We start from the raw sequence: 16,699 nt of genomic DNA on the forward strand, positions 1-16,699 counted from the left end.
GTGTGTCACACCAGAGCGACCACCACTGTCATTCCCACTGTTCCCACACACACCTGGAATGGTCTTTGAGGCTGTTCCCACACCCAAGTGTCCTCTGCTACAGCATTCCAGTGTTCCCACAAACAGGAAACCACCCATGTGGTGCTCAAAGCAGCACCTTCAGCCACTGATGTTGCCAGTGAATGTCCACAAGGCAAAAATAATTCAGTTTTCCAACAGTGCCCAAGAAGAAACACTGGCAGGAAGAGCTGCCATTCCCTGGCTACTTCTGGACAAGATTCCCAGGAATTCCCAAGTGCTGGAGTGGCTCACAGTCAGCCCAGCTCCCTGGCCCTGCCCTGCTGAGCAGTGCCAGACTCCAGGTGTTTTTCCAGGCAGATCCACAGCCATGCTCAGGAATTCTGCTGCCTGCCTTGGGAATTCCTGCCATTCCTGCACCTTCCAGGAGCAGGGACCAGCACCCAGCACAGTTCTGTTCCCTCAGGAGCCAAGAGCATCCCCATTCCCACTGAGGATTCCCATTTTATGTTTCTAGGAATTCACTCAGCTCCCATTTTTCTAAATTTGCTTTGCTTTGGTTTTTAACACCACTTTGCATTGAGTGGATTAAATCCAAGTCTCCTAAAACTTTTCTTTGAGGGGTCTTGTTTTCCAAGGCCATGTCCCATTCCCAGTTATCCTGGCTGCATTGAAATAAACTCTGGAGAGGGACAGAAGCCCCTCACTGACTGCTCTGTTTAATCCCATTTTGCTATTTCTATCCTGCACATTTCACCAGCAAAAGTTCCTGTTCCAGGGAAAGGATAAAGCCTTTTATTTGTCAGATCTGCCCAGTGTTTGTCACTAATGAACTTCTCCTATCTCTGATGTTCTGATATTTGAGACAACTTATCATTTTGTTTCTGTTTGCTGTGGTTATTGTGGTCCCCTTAACTTCCCTTATCTTGTTAACAGCAAGAAAATCCTAAATAAACCTAAAGAAACCAAACTGCAATAAAACACATCACCCCATCCCACAGAAAGAACAAATCCCATCACTGAAAATCACCTGGAAACTAAAGATATTCTCTGTGGAGGAAGAAAAAAAAGAGCTACAATAACAAAGCTTGGTCCATGTGGTTAAAATGTAATTAAAAGCTCAGGCAATAACCAGCTAATTGTGGGCACTTTCAGTCTTTTTTCTCCCAGGAACTGTTTTTGAGCAGGAGCTGCTCTGGGTGTTGGCACAGACACAGATTTAGCAATTAAAAGACTTAAAAACAAAGGGAAAAAAAGCCACAAAGTGAAATTATGAGCAGGAGTTTGCTGAGAACATCCCACTGAGCTGAGCTGGGTTCCAGCAGCTCCAGCACCAATTCCCAACATTCCTGTCCCCAGGGCTGGGGGCTGGCTGGGAACTCACTCCTGCTTTTAAAACTTCTCATTAACACAAAATACTCATCATTTCACACGTGTTTTGTGGAAAGATCCTTCCCATTCCCCTGAAAGTACAACAGAATGTCCCTCTCTGGGATTCCACAGCCTATGGATTAGATGGAAATCCACACCTGAGCCCTGTGGGACTCAGGGACGAGGTTGGGGGAAGGTTTATGTGTTAATTTTAGGGAATAACACAAAGATAACACACCCCCCCCCACCCATCTTAGAGAACAAAAGTCTCTTGATATGAATATTCAATAAAATAGTTAAATGCAGGTTATGTGTATTTTTTCAAGCACCAAAACTAAAGGAACAACCTCTTTGCTTGCAAGGAATGGAACATATTCCCAACTTTCCAGTCTTTGCCTACACAGAACTCCCATTTATCATTTAGATAGAAAAGAAGGTGTCACTTAAGGCTTTATATTATCTTGCTGCAATTCCATGAGCTGTCTCCAGGGGATTGGGAATTCCAGAGCACAACAGGGGCTCCCAGAGGGGGATTAACCCATTAACAATCCCACACTGGGTGTTGCTGCACAAACTCTTTCTCGGGGGGTTTTCTGTGCACAGATTTTTTTCTGTTGCATTTGTCTCCCTGGGAGGAATTCCAGCTTTCCTGAGGATCCCTGGGAATGCAAGCACAGGCTCAGTGGGATGGGGAGCAAAGCCCTGATGCAAACCCAACCTGTGCTCTGTGCAGAGGAGAGGACAAAGTCCCCAAAGGGGAAAAGGAAATCTCCTCTGTGTCAGCAGGACAAGGCAAAGAGCCACTCAAAGGAGTCACTTGATCGTGACACAAACCACCAGCAGGGAAAACCAAGAATTATTACCCCAGCAGTGGAGAGAAAGAAACTCTTAGAAATGATAAAACTATTTTTGTATAATGCAGTTTTTAGAGAATTCCATCCTGCATTTCACAGGAGGGAGCTCAGGGACATGGATCAGGGTCCTGGGTTAGTGACAGAGCAGTCACACCTCACGGTCCCTCTGGTGTCACCTGGGTCTCCACTCACACAAGCACCACCTCTCAGTGCTTTGCTCAAGTGAAATTCACATTTCTGAGCTGTTTCTTTCCATCTTTAACCATCCCAGAGACAGCATTAGGAGAAAAATCTATTTCCTCTCCATGTCTTCACTGATGACCAAGCCAGGAGATCTCTCTGCACTCCTCCAACAGCAAATTCACCACTCATTATCAGTAAAGACCAAGTGTGTCACCTGGATATTCCACTCCAACCTGGGGCTGGAGTGGCAGGGCAGGCTGAAAAAACCCCCAGTTTATTTTGGGAAGTGGCAAAAGAGGTGTAGGAATGTTCAAAAGTGCATGGATTACTTATGCAGTGTGTGTGGAAGTTCACAGGAGCTGTCACAGGATGGTTTTGTCCAGAAAAAGGGAGATGTATTTTAGTTTCCCACTGGTTTTGATCAGAATCCCAGCACTGTTTGGGTGGGAAGGGACCTTGAAGCTCAGACATGGTGCCATGAGCAGGGACACTCTCCAGTATTCCAGGGTGCTCCAGCCTGGCCTTGGACACTCCCAGGGATGGATCCAGGGGCAGCCACAGCTTCTCTGCCCAACCTGTGCCAGGGCCTGCCTCCCCTCCCAGCCAGCAATTCCTTCCCAACATCCCACCTATCCCTGCCCTGTGGCAGTGGGAAGCCATTCCCTGTGTCCTGCCAATCCCATTCCTGATGAAGATTCCCTCTGTAGCCTCTCAAGCCACTGGAAAGCCGCTGGGAGGTCTCCTCTGCTCTTGGGTAAGCCCCTGGGCACCAGCACACCCCTCTCATGTGGGCACACTGGGGTTCACAGCACAGCCTTGAACCAGCATCCCACTCCCCACCGACCACCCCAGCCATAAACCTGCATCCCAATTAACACTGACCACCCCAGCCATGGACCAGCATTCCATTCCCCACCAACCATCCCAGCCATGGACCAGCATTCCATTCCACACCCACTACCCCAGCCATGGACCAGCATCCCATCTCCCACCAACCACCCCAGCCATGAACCAGCATCCCATTCCCCACCAACCACCCCAGCCATGGACCAGCATCCCATCTCCCACCAACCACCCCAGCCATGGATCAGCATCCCATTCCCCACTAACCACCCCAGCCATGGACCGGCACCCCATTCCCCACCAACCATGAACCAGCACCTCATCCACCACCAACCACTCTCACCTCCAGCCACCCCAGCCACGTACCAGCATCCCATCTCCCACCAACCACCCCAGCCATGAACCAGCATCCCATCCACCAAAACCATCCCAGCCATGGACCGGCACCCCATTCCCCACCAACCATGAACCAGCACCTCATCCACCACCAACCACCCTCACCACCAGCCACCCCAGCCACATACCAGCATCCCATTCCCACCAAAACCACCCCAGGCATGAACCAGCACTCTGTTCCCCACCACCCACCCCAGACACGCACCAGCCCCCCACTCCCCACCAGCCCTGCTGTGTTTCCAGGGGGCAGTGCCCCCAGAGGCCACGTACCTGTGTCGGGGCTGCTCTGGCTGCAGCTGCCGCCGGTGCCCAGCGGCGCGGGGGGCACGGGGACCCTGGGCTGTGCCGGGCCGGGGTGCAGGGCATTCCCCAGGGCCATGCCCGGCTGGGGGAGCGCCCCACAGCTCCCGCTGCCCGGCATGTGGGTCAGGAGCCCCGCCAGGTGGGTGCTGCCGGCCGGGCCAGCGCCGTGGGCGAGGCTGGCACCGGTGCCGTGGCAGTGCAGCCCGTCCCCGCGCAGGGGCAGCGCCGGGGCCAGCGGGCTCTGGATGCCGCCCGAGCTCAGCGCCGGCTCCGCGAAGTGCCCCTGGTTGGCAGCGCAGGGCAGGGCAGCGCCGGAGCCGCCGCAGCCCGCGGAGCTGTTGCTGCTCACGTGGGAGCTCTGGCAGCTCATGGACTGCAGCAGCTGCGACATCGAACTGATGGGGAAGGAGCTTGGAGTTTGCTTTCTTATCAAATCGGGTCCAGCTTTGGAAAGCCCAGAATTGTCCAACTGAGACTGTCTCAGCAAGCTCAGCACCGTGCTGGGGGGCTGCTTTCTTTTCCTCAGAGGATCCTTTTGCTGAGACATCAGTTTATCTCTCAGTGCTGCTCGGCCGCTCTGCCCCTCCGTGGTGGGGAGGAGCACGTTGGCAGCAGGAGGGAACATGGAATTTAAAGTGCTGTGTCCTTCGGAGTTGCCGCCGCCGGCAACGGGTCCAGAATTGCTACTGCTGCTGTTGTTGTTACCAGCAAGTTTATTTTGATTTGCTAGCTGTGCTTTGGCTGCTGCTGAGAGTAAACTGCTCGCCGGGAAAGAGGCAGCGTTGTGCTGGTTCAGGATCTGATTTAAAGGCATTCCCAGCAAACCAGGCTGACCCTTCAAGGAACCGCTTCCAGCTGCCGCCGCCGGTGCCGCCGGTGCCGCCGGGAACGCCGCGTTGTTGGGGGGGTTCAACACGCTGCTCATCCCAGCGATCAGCGGCGTGGCCATGTCCTTGTACTGGCCGAGGCCGTCGTGCTTGGTGGAGGGGCTGGATGGCATGGATGGCCGCGGGGAGCCGATGGTGGAGCGCGGGGACCTGGGTGGCACCTTGATGCCACCACCGCAGGGCTGCGGCGCCACCGGGGGCAGCAGGAACGGCCCCTGCTCCGACGACGTGGAGGAGGAGCGCGACCTTTGGGGGGAAGCCTCGATCCTGCCCATGCCGGCCGCCAGCATGTGCACCGGGGACGTGACGGGCGAGGGCGACAGGGAGGCGGAGTGCGGCACCCTCTGGGCGTGGGCGGCGTGGTTGGCGTGGCCGGGCTTGGCGGTGGGCAGGGGCAGGTTGCTGGGCAGGGGCACGACGGCGGGGGGCATGCTTACATTCATCACGGGTACCTGAGAGTGGGCGCTCGCGTGGAACGGGGACGGGGCCACGATGACGGGGTTCTGCGCCGCCGGCTTGCTGGGGATGGGGTCCAGGATGCCGAGAGGGTCTTTCTCGGAGGGCAGGGGCTTCTTCTGAAGGGCGCAGGCGGGCGGCGGGGGCGGCGGGGCCTTGTGGTGGAACATGGCCCGCGGCAGGTCCAGCCCCGCCGAGAAGCTACACAGGGGCTTTTTCATGACGGGGCTTTTGGTGGGCAGGGTGGGGGACAGAGGTATGTTAGTCCTGGCGGCCATGGCGCAGGAGGACTGGATGGGAGAGCCGTGCAGCGCGGCCGCCGGCGGCGACAGCGGCGTCCGGCTGGCGTGGATGGGGCTGGAGCCGGGCGCGCCGTGGAACGAGGGGTTGCTCCTCGAGAAGACGTCGGGGCTGCCCAGAGGGTCAGTCCTGGGGGAGATGGAGCCGTCGCCGTAGATCTGCGAGCCCGAGGAGGCCGGGCTGGGCAAGCCGCCCAGGCTGCCGCGGTACGGAGACTTCTGCCCCAGCTCGCTGCTGCCCAGCCGCTGCCGGGGGTACGCGGGGTGCAGCTCCGCCGCCGGGGCCCCCGCCAGCTCCTGCACGTACAGCCTGCCCATGGCATTGGATGCCCCGACCATCAGCTTGAAGGGAGTCTTACACTCCGGCAGCACAGAATTTGTAATCCCTTCGTGCGGTTTGTTCCTCACCGACCTCGGGGTTGCTGCGCGAGTGGGAACCGCCGGAGTCGCACCTGGGGTTTAAACACACCACGGTTACTGGGTGGAAAGGCAAAGTCACACCTTTCAGGGCAAAACTGCAGGCTGGGAAAACATTCCCAAAGGCAAGGAAGCCTTTGGAGAAACTTCTGCCCCCACGGGAATAAAACCTCAGTCATGGTGCTGGAGTGGTGCTTGTAATCCAACCACTAAGTTGGATAGAGCTTAACATAATATCCCATATAAATATGGACAACCTGAAACCCTCTTGCTGCCCTTCTGTCTCTCCTAACCACCACTTGCAGTGTCCCACCCCTGGAATTCCAGCAATCCCTCTGGCAGGAGCAGGCAGTGCTGTCGCAGGAAAAGGAGCCTCTGGCACCATCTATTGAGGACAGGAGGAACAAAGCCCAGCCAGGACTCGGACTCCTCTCCCAGGGACAAGGTGCTGTCCAAATGCTGTCCCTGGTGAGGGATTCTGAGTGCTCTGGATGTTTGTTTCTGGGATAAAAGCCTTGGGGATATTCACACATGTTGACATGTGAGTCCTCTACAAGGGAAAAATTCCCACTTCGGAGACCAGACCTTCCTACGAGCACAAAACCACTCTCCATCTTTATTTAAAAAGATTTTTCTCCCTCAATGTTTTACTTTCAGAATATCATCAAAAGCAGCTCCAAGTCTGGGGGACTTTCTGCCAGTTTTGCTGCTCTGGGAATTTGCAGTTCAGCTCGGAGTGCTTGGCATGGAGCCTCTGAATATGCAAACTTCAATTGGGAGCTAAAAATGTCACATTCAAATGAACCCAGAGGTGCCATGAAACTCCTCTGTCCCTCACCCTGGTCACAGTGACAATCCTGCCTTCATCCTGTTTGCTCAACCAGCCACCCCACGACAGAAACAAACATTTCACCTGTCCCAAAGCACATCCACAGGCTCATCTGGGGGACAAAACTCAAGGCTGAACTGCAGAATGGAATCAGTCTGAGAGGCCTCACCTTGAAGGTTTGAACTCAGCAAATGGTCACATGTAAATGTGCAAAAATTAAAAGATAATTTGCTTTCAAAGGCCATTCATTGGGAAATTTTCTTCTTTGCTTAGTGCACAAAATTCTGACCAACACAGAAGGCAAGAGCATAAAATGTGACTCATGTCTTTAATATTTCCCTGGTTTCACCTCCCTCATTTGGCTAATTTTTGGAATGCAACTGAAGCCCCACTCATTAAAAAAACAATTAAGAAGGAAAACACACAGTAACTTGGGAAACCACTGCTAGTTAAAAACGAAATTCCAGTGGAAAAGAATTAAAATGAAAGTTTAAAATCCTGAATTTCAACGTGAAAATCAGTGCTGTGAATGAACAGTGTGGGTGCTTCTGGCTGGACTTTCCATGATCAACACCAACACCATCTCTGCTGTCCAGGTGTCCTTTCCCAGGAATTTACAGCTGACAGGTATTTTTTTTGTAGGTGAACAACCTCACAACTACCAGGATTTGTTGTCACACCTTTTCTTGACTCCAGTTTTCCACCTCTCCTTGTTTGGACACCACTTCTCAACTCCAGCCACCCACAAATTACCTCCTCACTGTTTTGTCAATGTGAATAATTAAAATGCTAATCCAGGTTGGTGCCTAAAAATAATCCTTGAGAAATTAGAGTGGAGATCTCCCCTTGCTGCATATTCTCCTTTACAATACAATTTCCCATTTAGCCTAATCCCTTCATAATCACTTTATTCTGCTCCTCTAATTTCCCATGTGACACAAGATCAGACATATTACTACAGCTCCAAAAGATGAGAGTTAATGTATTTTCTTTGACTAAAACAATCTGATGATATCTTTTCCAAGAAAATCATGCTCTCAGTCTGGGATGACCTGATTCAGATTCATCTTCCCTCCACCCACACCTCTGATCACTCCAGTTATTCCCTGAACCTGTTTAGTTTTGCACTCGCTGACACATCGGAGGGTGGGGGTGGCTCTGCATGGTAATTCCATGGATGAAATGGGGATGATTCAGGGATTGTTCTCTGCCTTGGGGAGGCCACACCTCGAGTGTTGTGTTCAGTTCTGGGCCCCTCAGTTGAGGAAAGAGCTTGAGGGGCTGGAGCGGGGCCAGAGAAGAGCAACGAGGCTGGAGAAGGGACTGGATGTGGCACTGAGTGTCCTCTGAAACACCTCCAGGGACAGAGAATCCAACATGTCTTGATCCAACCCCACTGTGATCACCAGCCCAGGGCACTCAGTGCCAGAGTGATCACAGTGGGGTTGGATCAAGTCATGTTTGGATCAACTTGTGGTGATCACAGTGGGGTTGGATCAAGGGTTGATGATCTCAGAGGTCTCTTCCAACCCAACTGAGAAGAGCAACGAGGCTGGAGAAGGGACTGGAGCACAAGTGCTGTGGGGAGAGGCTGAGGGAGCTGGGGGTGTTCAGCCTGGAGAAGAGGAGGCTCAGAGGTGACCTCAGCACTGTCTGGAACTGCCTGAAGGGAAGTTCTGGCCAGCTGGGGGTTGGTCTCTTCTCCCAGGCACTCAGCAATAGGACAAGGGGGCACGATGGGCTCAAGCTCTGCCAGGGCAAATTGAAGTTGGAGATGAGAAAAAAATTCTTTGCAGAGAGAGTGCTCAGGCATTGGAATGGGCTGCCCAGAGAGGGGGTGGATTCCCCATCCCTGGAGGTTTTACAGCTGAGCTTGGCCGTGGCACTGAGTGCCATGATCTGGTAAAGGGACTGGAGTTGGACCAAGGGTTGGACTTGATGATCTCAGAGGGCTTTTCCAACCCAATCCATTCTATGATTCTGTGATTGTGACTCACTTGTGCCACCCCCGGGGCTGGTGAGCACCAGGGAGGGATGTGGGGCCTCCATGCTCTTGTGCAGGGTGGCCACGGCGAGGATCTTCCTCTTGTGGATGCACAGCTTGGTGACATCTTCGTCGGCTCGGACGTCCTCGGCCGTTCTCTGCTTCACAGCGGCCCCGGGGTCGAAGTTGAACACCTGGGAAGGAAAATCCAGTGTTTAAAGGAATGACCAAAGGCAGCAAAGTCACCAAACACACCTGAATTTGAATTTTATATGGAATGTACAGGGATTTCCCTCTGTGCCTTGGGGCTCTTTGGCTGCTCCTGCATTGCCCAGGAGATGCCTTGACAGAGTGTTAGGAATGGTAAATAAAAAGGAAATATAATAACTAATTACATGAATATATAATTATATTCTATTATTACATGAACTATATCATATACTATATTTATATTAGATTTTATATTATATGATTATATTTCTATTATTATATGATTATATTTATTATTATTATTATTATGAGTTTCTGTTTCATGGCAGCTCCAGGATCAAAATTAAAGACCTGGGAGGAAAAATTCCAGCTTTAAAGGAATGACCAAAGGCAGCAAAGTCACCAAACACACCTGAATTTGAATTTTATATGGAATATACAGGACTTTCCCTCTGTGCCTTGGAGCTCTTTGGCTGCTCCTGCATTGCCCAGGAGATGCCTTGACAGGGTGTTTGGAATGGTAAATAAAAATGGAATATGTTTACAAAAATGGATATAATTCTATTTTATTACTGTATTATATTAAATACATTATAGTAATATTTTAGTTACATTTTTACTATATTATTCTATTTCCCCATTATATTATTATATTAATATGTACAATATATTATACTTTATATTATTTTTTTATCTTATATGGGGATATTTTCATTATAATATTATATGATTTTATTAATTATTATTATGATTCTCTGTTTCACAGCAGCCCCAGGATCAAAGTTAAACACCTGGGAGGAAAAATTCCAGCTTTAAAGGAATGACCCAGGGCAGGAAAGTCACCAAAACCACTTAAATTGGGAATTTTATACAGAACATCCAGGACTTTCCTTCTGTGCCTTTGGCTGCTCCTGCCTTGCCCAGGAACTGCCTTGACAGGTGTTTGGACACAATAAATACATTTACAATGAGGCAGTCAGACCCCTTGCAAGGGGGAGATTAACTCTGATTTCAGGGGTACCTCTGTGTGCCAGCACCGATTTGGGCACACCTGGAGGGCACAGAGATCAATTCTGGATCTCAGGGGTAACTCTGGGTGATCTGGGACACATCTGGGGGGCACAGAGGTTGATTATTCTGATTTCAGGGGTAACTCTGGGTGCCAGCACTGACTTGGGCCCACCTGGAGGGCACAGAGGTTGATTCTGGAATTCAGGGAATACCTCTTGGTGCCAGCACTGACTTGGACACACCTGGAGGGCACAGAGGCCAATTCTGGATCTCAGGGAATACCTCTGGGTGATTTGGACACACCTGGAGGGCACAGAGGTCAATTCTGGATTTCAGGGAATACCTCTGGGGGATTTGGACACACCTGGAGGGCACAGAGATTAATTCTGGATTTCAGGGAAGAACTCTGGGTGATTTGGGCAGATCTGGAGGGCACAGAGATCAATTCTGGATTTCAGGGAATAACTCTGGGTGACCTGGGCAGATCTGGAGGGCACAGAGGTTGATTCTGGATCTCACAGAATAACTCTGTGTGCCAGCACTGATTTTGGCACACCTGGAGGGCACAGAGATCAATTCTGGATTTCAGGGAATACCTCTGGGTGACTTGGGCACACCTGGAGGGCACAGAGGTCAATTCTGGATTTCAGGGAATACCTCTGGGTGCCAGCACTGACTTGAGACACATCTGGGGGGGCACGGAGGCCAATTCTGGATTTCAGAGAATACCTCTGGGGGATTTGGACACACCTGGAGGGCAGAGAGGCCAATTCTGGATTTCAGAGAATACCTCTGGGGGATTTGGACACACCTGGAGGGCACAGAGGCCAATTCTGGATTTCAGGGAATACCTCTGGGGGATTTGGACACACCTGGAGGGCACAGAGGCCAATTCTGGATTTCAGGGAATACCTCTGGGTGACTTGGGCACACCTGGAGGGCACAGAGGTCAATTCTGGATTTCAGGGAATACCTCTGGGTGACTTGGGCACACCTGGAGGGCACAGAGGTCAATTCTGGATTTCAGGGAATACCTCTGGGTGCCAGCACTGACTTGAGACACATCTGGGGGGGCACGGAGGCCAATTCTGGATTTCAGGGAATACCTCTGGGGGATTTGGACACACCTGGAGGGCACAGAGGCCAATTCTGGATTTCAGGGAATACCTCTGGGTGACTTGGGCACACCTGGAGGGCACAGAGGTCAATTCTGGATTTCAGGGAATACCTCTGGGTGCCAGCACTGACTTGAGACACATCTGGGGGGGCACGGAGGCCAATTCTGGATTTCAGAGAATACCTCTGGGGGATTTGGACACACCTGGAGGGCAGAGAGGCCAATTCTGGATTTCAGAGAATACCTCTGGGGGATTTGGACACACCTGGAGGGCACAGAGGCCAATTCTGGATTTCAGGGAATACCTCTGGGGGATTTGGACACACCTGGAGGGCACAGAGGCCAATTCTGGATTTCAGGGAATACCTCTGGGTGACTTGGGCACACCTGGAGGGCACAGAGGTCAATTCTGGATTTCAGGGAATACCTCTGGGTGACTTGGGCACACCTGGAGGGCACAGAGGTCAATTCTGGATTTCAGGGAATACCTCTGGGTGCCAGCACTGACTTGAGACACATCTGGGGGGGCACGGAGGCCAATTCTGGATTTCAGGGAATACCTCTGGGGGATTTGGACACACCTGGAGGGCACAGAGGCCAATTCTGGATTTCAGGGAATACCTCTGGGTGACTTGGGCACACCTGGAGGGCACAGAGGTCAATTCTGGATTTCAGGGAATACCTCTGGGTGCCAGCACTGACTTGAGACACATCTGGGGGGGCACGGAGGCCAATTCTGGATTTCAGGGAATACCTCTGGGGGATTTGGACACACCTGGAGGGCACAGAGGCCAATTCTGGATTTCAGGGAATACCTCTGGGTGACTTGGGCACACCTGGAGGGCACAGATGCCAATTCTGGATTTCAGGGAATACCTCTGGGTGACTTGGGCACACCTGGAGGGCACAGATGCCCATTCCCATCAGCTGCCAGCGCTGCCTCAGACACACCAAAGAGCCCAAACGCTGCTTTGCTTTACCTTGGGAAGGACCAGAGGACACTCCAGGCCACACTTGCACGTTCCATCAGTCAGCAAGTAAGTCTTCACCTGCTCCAAGCAGGATAGTAAAGACCCACTGGGACTGGAAAGGAACAGGAGTAAAATAAAATAAAAGAATAAAAGCTTTTGGACTGGCACCTGCCAGCCCACAACTCCCATGGAGGTGCCTCAAAGAGCACACCCAAATTTAATTTTTTCCTTATTTCTTGCTTTTAGTCACAACCTGAAATAATGTTTGTAAAAAAACACCAAAAAAACCCCCCTCAGACACATTTTAAAGGGAAAAAAACTTGCAGTCAGGGCTCCCAGGTGCATAAAGTTGGGTTTTAAGGTAAAACCCCCTGAAATTCCCCCCCAGGAGGAGCCCAGTGAGCTGCTGATGGACTGCATGGGGTTCCTGCAGCTCCCACCAGAAAAGCAGGATCTCCATATCCAAAACCAGGACACTGAGGGCTCTGCTATGGCAAAATCACTAATTTATAAGATGGAGAAAGGTCCTTGTGTGTCACCAGCCTGGAGCTTCCACGTTGCTGCTCACCCTGAGTCAGCAGAACTGCTTATCCAGTCATTTAGGAGGTTAAATCTGGTTTCTAATGGAGCTGGAAATAGCCCTGATTTAACCAAAACACCCTCAAGTGGGTTATGTTTGATTATATCATACTTTGGATCATGAAAACATTCCCAAAAAATTCCAAGCTGTGAGGAACTGTGGTGCCTGAAACCCAACTACAACATCTCACCCCGTCACATCCAAAGCAACATCAGCAAGTGGCACTTCCAGTCCTGCTGACAGTTTAAATCAGGAATTTATTTGCCAGACTTGCCCTGAAATAGTTATTTTTGGGAGGAGAGCTCAGGCTGAGTCTGTGTGACAGTGACAGTCTGGAGGGTGCAGAAGATAAAAGAGCAAACTAAAAATAGGCCTGAAGTGACAGGTCAGGAAGTCAAACCTTCCCTGTCTCAAACCCTTGGGGAGGAGGGGAAATCACTCTTTATTTCCATTTATTTTAATTCCAGCTCTGGGCTGGTTAAACCACGATCCCCTTGGACTTTCCCAACCTGTCCTGACCATGCTGAGCTCAGGAAAGCTCCACACTGGAAGAGCTTCCCATGGGATTTGTTTTGGACCATCCCAAAACCTCTACAGACTCTGCCTGTGATGCTTAAAAATTCACATCAAAAGGCACTTTTGGGAATGAGCTCTGGAGTCAGGATGCCATTTTATCTGCAAAAAAAGGCAGCTTTTTCTGGAATATTTCTGGAATAAAGCAATTTTCAATAACCTTTTTGTGCTGTTTGCCTGGACACACAATGCCAGTTGAGGTTCAGGGAGATGGTGGAGCCTGGAAAAAAAACCCCTGAGGATCATTGGGTGGGAAGGAAGGTCAGTGAGGGGATCTGAGGGATGTGGGATTTGCATCCATCCCCCCTGCACACTCAGACAGGGTTATTTGCCCACAGGAAACCACCACACTGAAATAATAAAGTCCATTTTTCCCTTTTCTGGGACTGTAAAGTCTCTTCTGTGTGCACAGAATTCCTCCTCACACTTGTAAATGCAAAGGATAATCCACAGCTGCCTCCTCTGCAGGAATCCATGGAATGGTTTGGGTTGGAAGGGCCTGAGGATGGCAGGGACACCTCCCACCAGACCAGGGTGATCCTGAAGGTTCCATCAGAGGGATGATTTAGGCTTTACTTTAAGACAGCAGCACAGTTTTACTAAGCTAAGCCTGGGAATCAACTCACTGCTTTTACCAGGCAATATAAACTAGTTAATTAATGGATTTAATCCAGATTTAATCCGAAGCAAGAGCTGCCAGCTCAGCTTCCCAGGGAAGCACCAAGAGAGTCTCTGCTCAGCTGGGATCATCTGGTTAAAGAATAAAAAAAGAACATGGAAGAGGGCAGAGATAATACAGAGAATGTAGAAAACCCCTCAGGGCTGCAGAAAACAAAGTTCAAAACTAGGTGGGATCATCAAACCCAAAGCATTTTACGTCCTGATGTCTGGATATAAAGATTATTGGGAAAAAAAAAAACCCTCAACCAACACAAAACTTTTCCTTTCTCATTGATTTTTAACTAAGGCAGAGCAAATCAGAGCTGTAATGAGAAGGACAAGGGCAGTGACTTCTCTCTGCCAGGGGTATCACTGCCATGCATTTTGTTTGATTCTGCTAATGGAGAACATAAACAAGAAATCCTGGGATGCATCTCATCCAGTTTAGTGTCAAATTGGAGCAGGCTGGGACTCATTAAAGAATCTTGTCCTGGTAATACATCAAATATTGGGAGGAACTGCTATTTAATGACACAGCACTGGAATCAGATTAAGCAAATAACAGCCTGATAAACCTGTGATGTGAACCTGCTGGACCCATATTTTGTCAGAGCTGACTCTGATCTGTTTTCCAATACCATTTAATTTGTCTGAACACATTTATTTCATACCAATTCCAAAGCATTTCTTCGTGACCGTTCCGGGGCGAAGCAAAAATATTCCAATAAGCCACGAAAATAAACAAATAAAGCATCTAAAATTTAGGGTTTAGGTTTATGCTCCTGGTTTGGTTCTTTTCCTACATGAGAAATGTGAGGAATCCACAGAATTAGACCTTGCTGGAGACCATCAGTGACACTGAACACAGAACCTTCACAGGCAGCAAGACCCTGATGGGTTTTGGAGCTGCTGAGTAGACACAAAACTTCTTCAGGTACTAAGTAGTCACAGAACTTCAATTTCCTTCCTAAAGAGTCATGGAATTCTGGAATAATTTGGGTTGGGAGGGACCTTAAAGCTCATCCAGTTCCAACACAGACACATCCCACCAGCCCAGGTTGCTCCAAGCCCCATCCAACCTGTTCCAGGTTGCTCCAACCTGACATTGGACACTCCCAGGGATGGATCCAGGGGCAGCCACAGCTTCTCTGCCCAACCTGTGCCAGGGCCTGCCCACCTTCCCAGCCACCAATTCCTTCCCAATATCCCATCTATTCCCACTATCCCATTCCCTGTGTCCTGTCCCTCCATGCCTTGTCCCCAGTCCCTCCCCAGCTCTCCTGGAGCCCCTTCAGGCCCTGCCAGGGGCTCTCAGGTGACCCTGGAGCCTTCTCTTCTCCAGGGGAACATTCCCATCTCTCCCAGCCTGGCTCCATTCAGGAGATGTTTCAGTCCCCTCATCAATAGTACAAAGAAATTGGGAGAGACCTCAAAGCCCACCCAGTGCCACCCCTGCCATGGGCAGGGACACCTCCCACCAGCCCAGGGTGCTCCAGCCTGGCCTTGGACACTCCCAGGGATGGATCCAGGGGCAGCCACAGCTTCTCTGCCCAACCTGTGCCAGGGCCTGCCCACCCTCCCAGCAGGAATTGCTTCCCAACATCCCACCCAACCCCACCCTCCTCCAGCCTCAAAGACGATCCTGTGCTTGGAAACCAACACCCCCTTGAGCTTTATGAGCACCACAAATGCCCCGAGTCACCAATTTCTCACCCCAAATGAATTAATTTCCTGGCCAAAGGGGACCCCCAGATGGCACCGGCAGCCCCTGGGGGGTGTCCTTACCTGATGTAGAGGACTCCACTGTGGTCCACCCTGCGCTGCCACCCCACGGGCACCTGCACGGCCGGCGGGGCCCCGTCGGTGTCGCCGCCGTCACACTCCTTCCCCCCGTTCATTTTCCTGCTGCTGGTGAGTCCGCAGAGATATCACGAGGCGGGGGCGCTGCGGGTCCTACACGGCATCCTGCGGCTCCTGCGGCCCTGCAGCTCCGCTCGGCCCGGCGGGACAAGGGCGTGGGCTCAGGGCGCCACCGAGCCCTGCCCAGCGGCCATGGCGGGTCCCACTCACTCTCCTCCCATTGTAATCCACGGGGAACAGGCAGGGCTGGAATCCTCACAGATCCATAAGGGTGGAGCAGAGAGGGAAAAATTAGTGCTTCCAACTTGGGGGGATCATAATCCACCAATCCTTTGTTTCCTGTCAGAAGGGAGAGGGGGGGAAAGGAGGGTCTCTAGTCCAAGAGCTTGGCTTGGAGCTTGGGATGGGACGACTTGGATTTGGGGAGAGCTCTTCCCATTTTCCTGAAGATCAGGCGGATCCCAAACCTCCAGGTGTTACACCCTTTATAGGCCACATTCTTCCTCTTTCCTTCTTATCTTCTGGTCTTGATCCAAGTGGTCTTCTGGAGTGTCTTTCATGACTCCTTGGCTCCAATGAAATGGTCTGAAAAACAGGGATGTGGGAATGGCATGAGGTGTTTCCACAAGTTTTCCAGCCCAGTTCAGCGACTCAGGAAGAGTTCACATGGAAAGAGCTGAAAAAAGCAAAATTTCAGGTGTTAATGGGCCCATCAAAACAAGGCTTAGAGTAAATATAATATAAACATATATAATATATAAATATATAATACATAAAAATAAATAAAATAAATATATAACACATAAATATATAAATATATATAATATATATAAAACATAAAAATAAATAAAATAAATAACACATAAATATATAAATA

General features: G+C 50.8%; 1 protein-coding gene across 5 annotated transcripts in view; it reads right to left on the reverse strand.

Moving 5' to 3' along the window:
- MBD5 (methyl-CpG binding domain protein 5) overlaps positions 1-16,699 on the reverse strand; it is a 116,930-nt gene that overhangs the window by 22,520 nt on the left and 77,711 nt on the right. For 3 of the 5 annotated variants that reach the window (XM_071561995.1, XM_071561992.1, XM_071561997.1), the window contains 4 exons: positions 15,748-16,407; positions 12,159-12,261; positions 8,854-9,034; positions 3,936-6,062 (listed from right to left, as the gene is read on the reverse strand). In XM_071561995.1, coding sequence (XP_071418096.1) covers positions 3,936-6,062; positions 8,854-9,034; positions 12,159-12,261; positions 15,748-15,860 — 2,524 coding nt within the window. In that variant the 5' untranslated portion in view covers positions 15,861-16,407. Of the gene's footprint in view, positions 1-3,935; positions 6,063-8,853; positions 9,035-12,158; positions 12,262-15,747; positions 16,499-16,699 lie in introns of all 5 variants that reach the window. The other 2 variants (XM_071561996.1, XM_071561993.1) reach the window with 1 other exon arrangement.

The sequence above is a fragment of the Pithys albifrons genome, chromosome 8, assembly GCF_047495875.1.
Source record: "Pithys albifrons albifrons isolate INPA30051 chromosome 8, PitAlb_v1, whole genome shotgun sequence".
Classification (NCBI taxonomy): domain Eukaryota; kingdom Metazoa; phylum Chordata; class Aves; order Passeriformes; family Thamnophilidae; genus Pithys; species Pithys albifrons.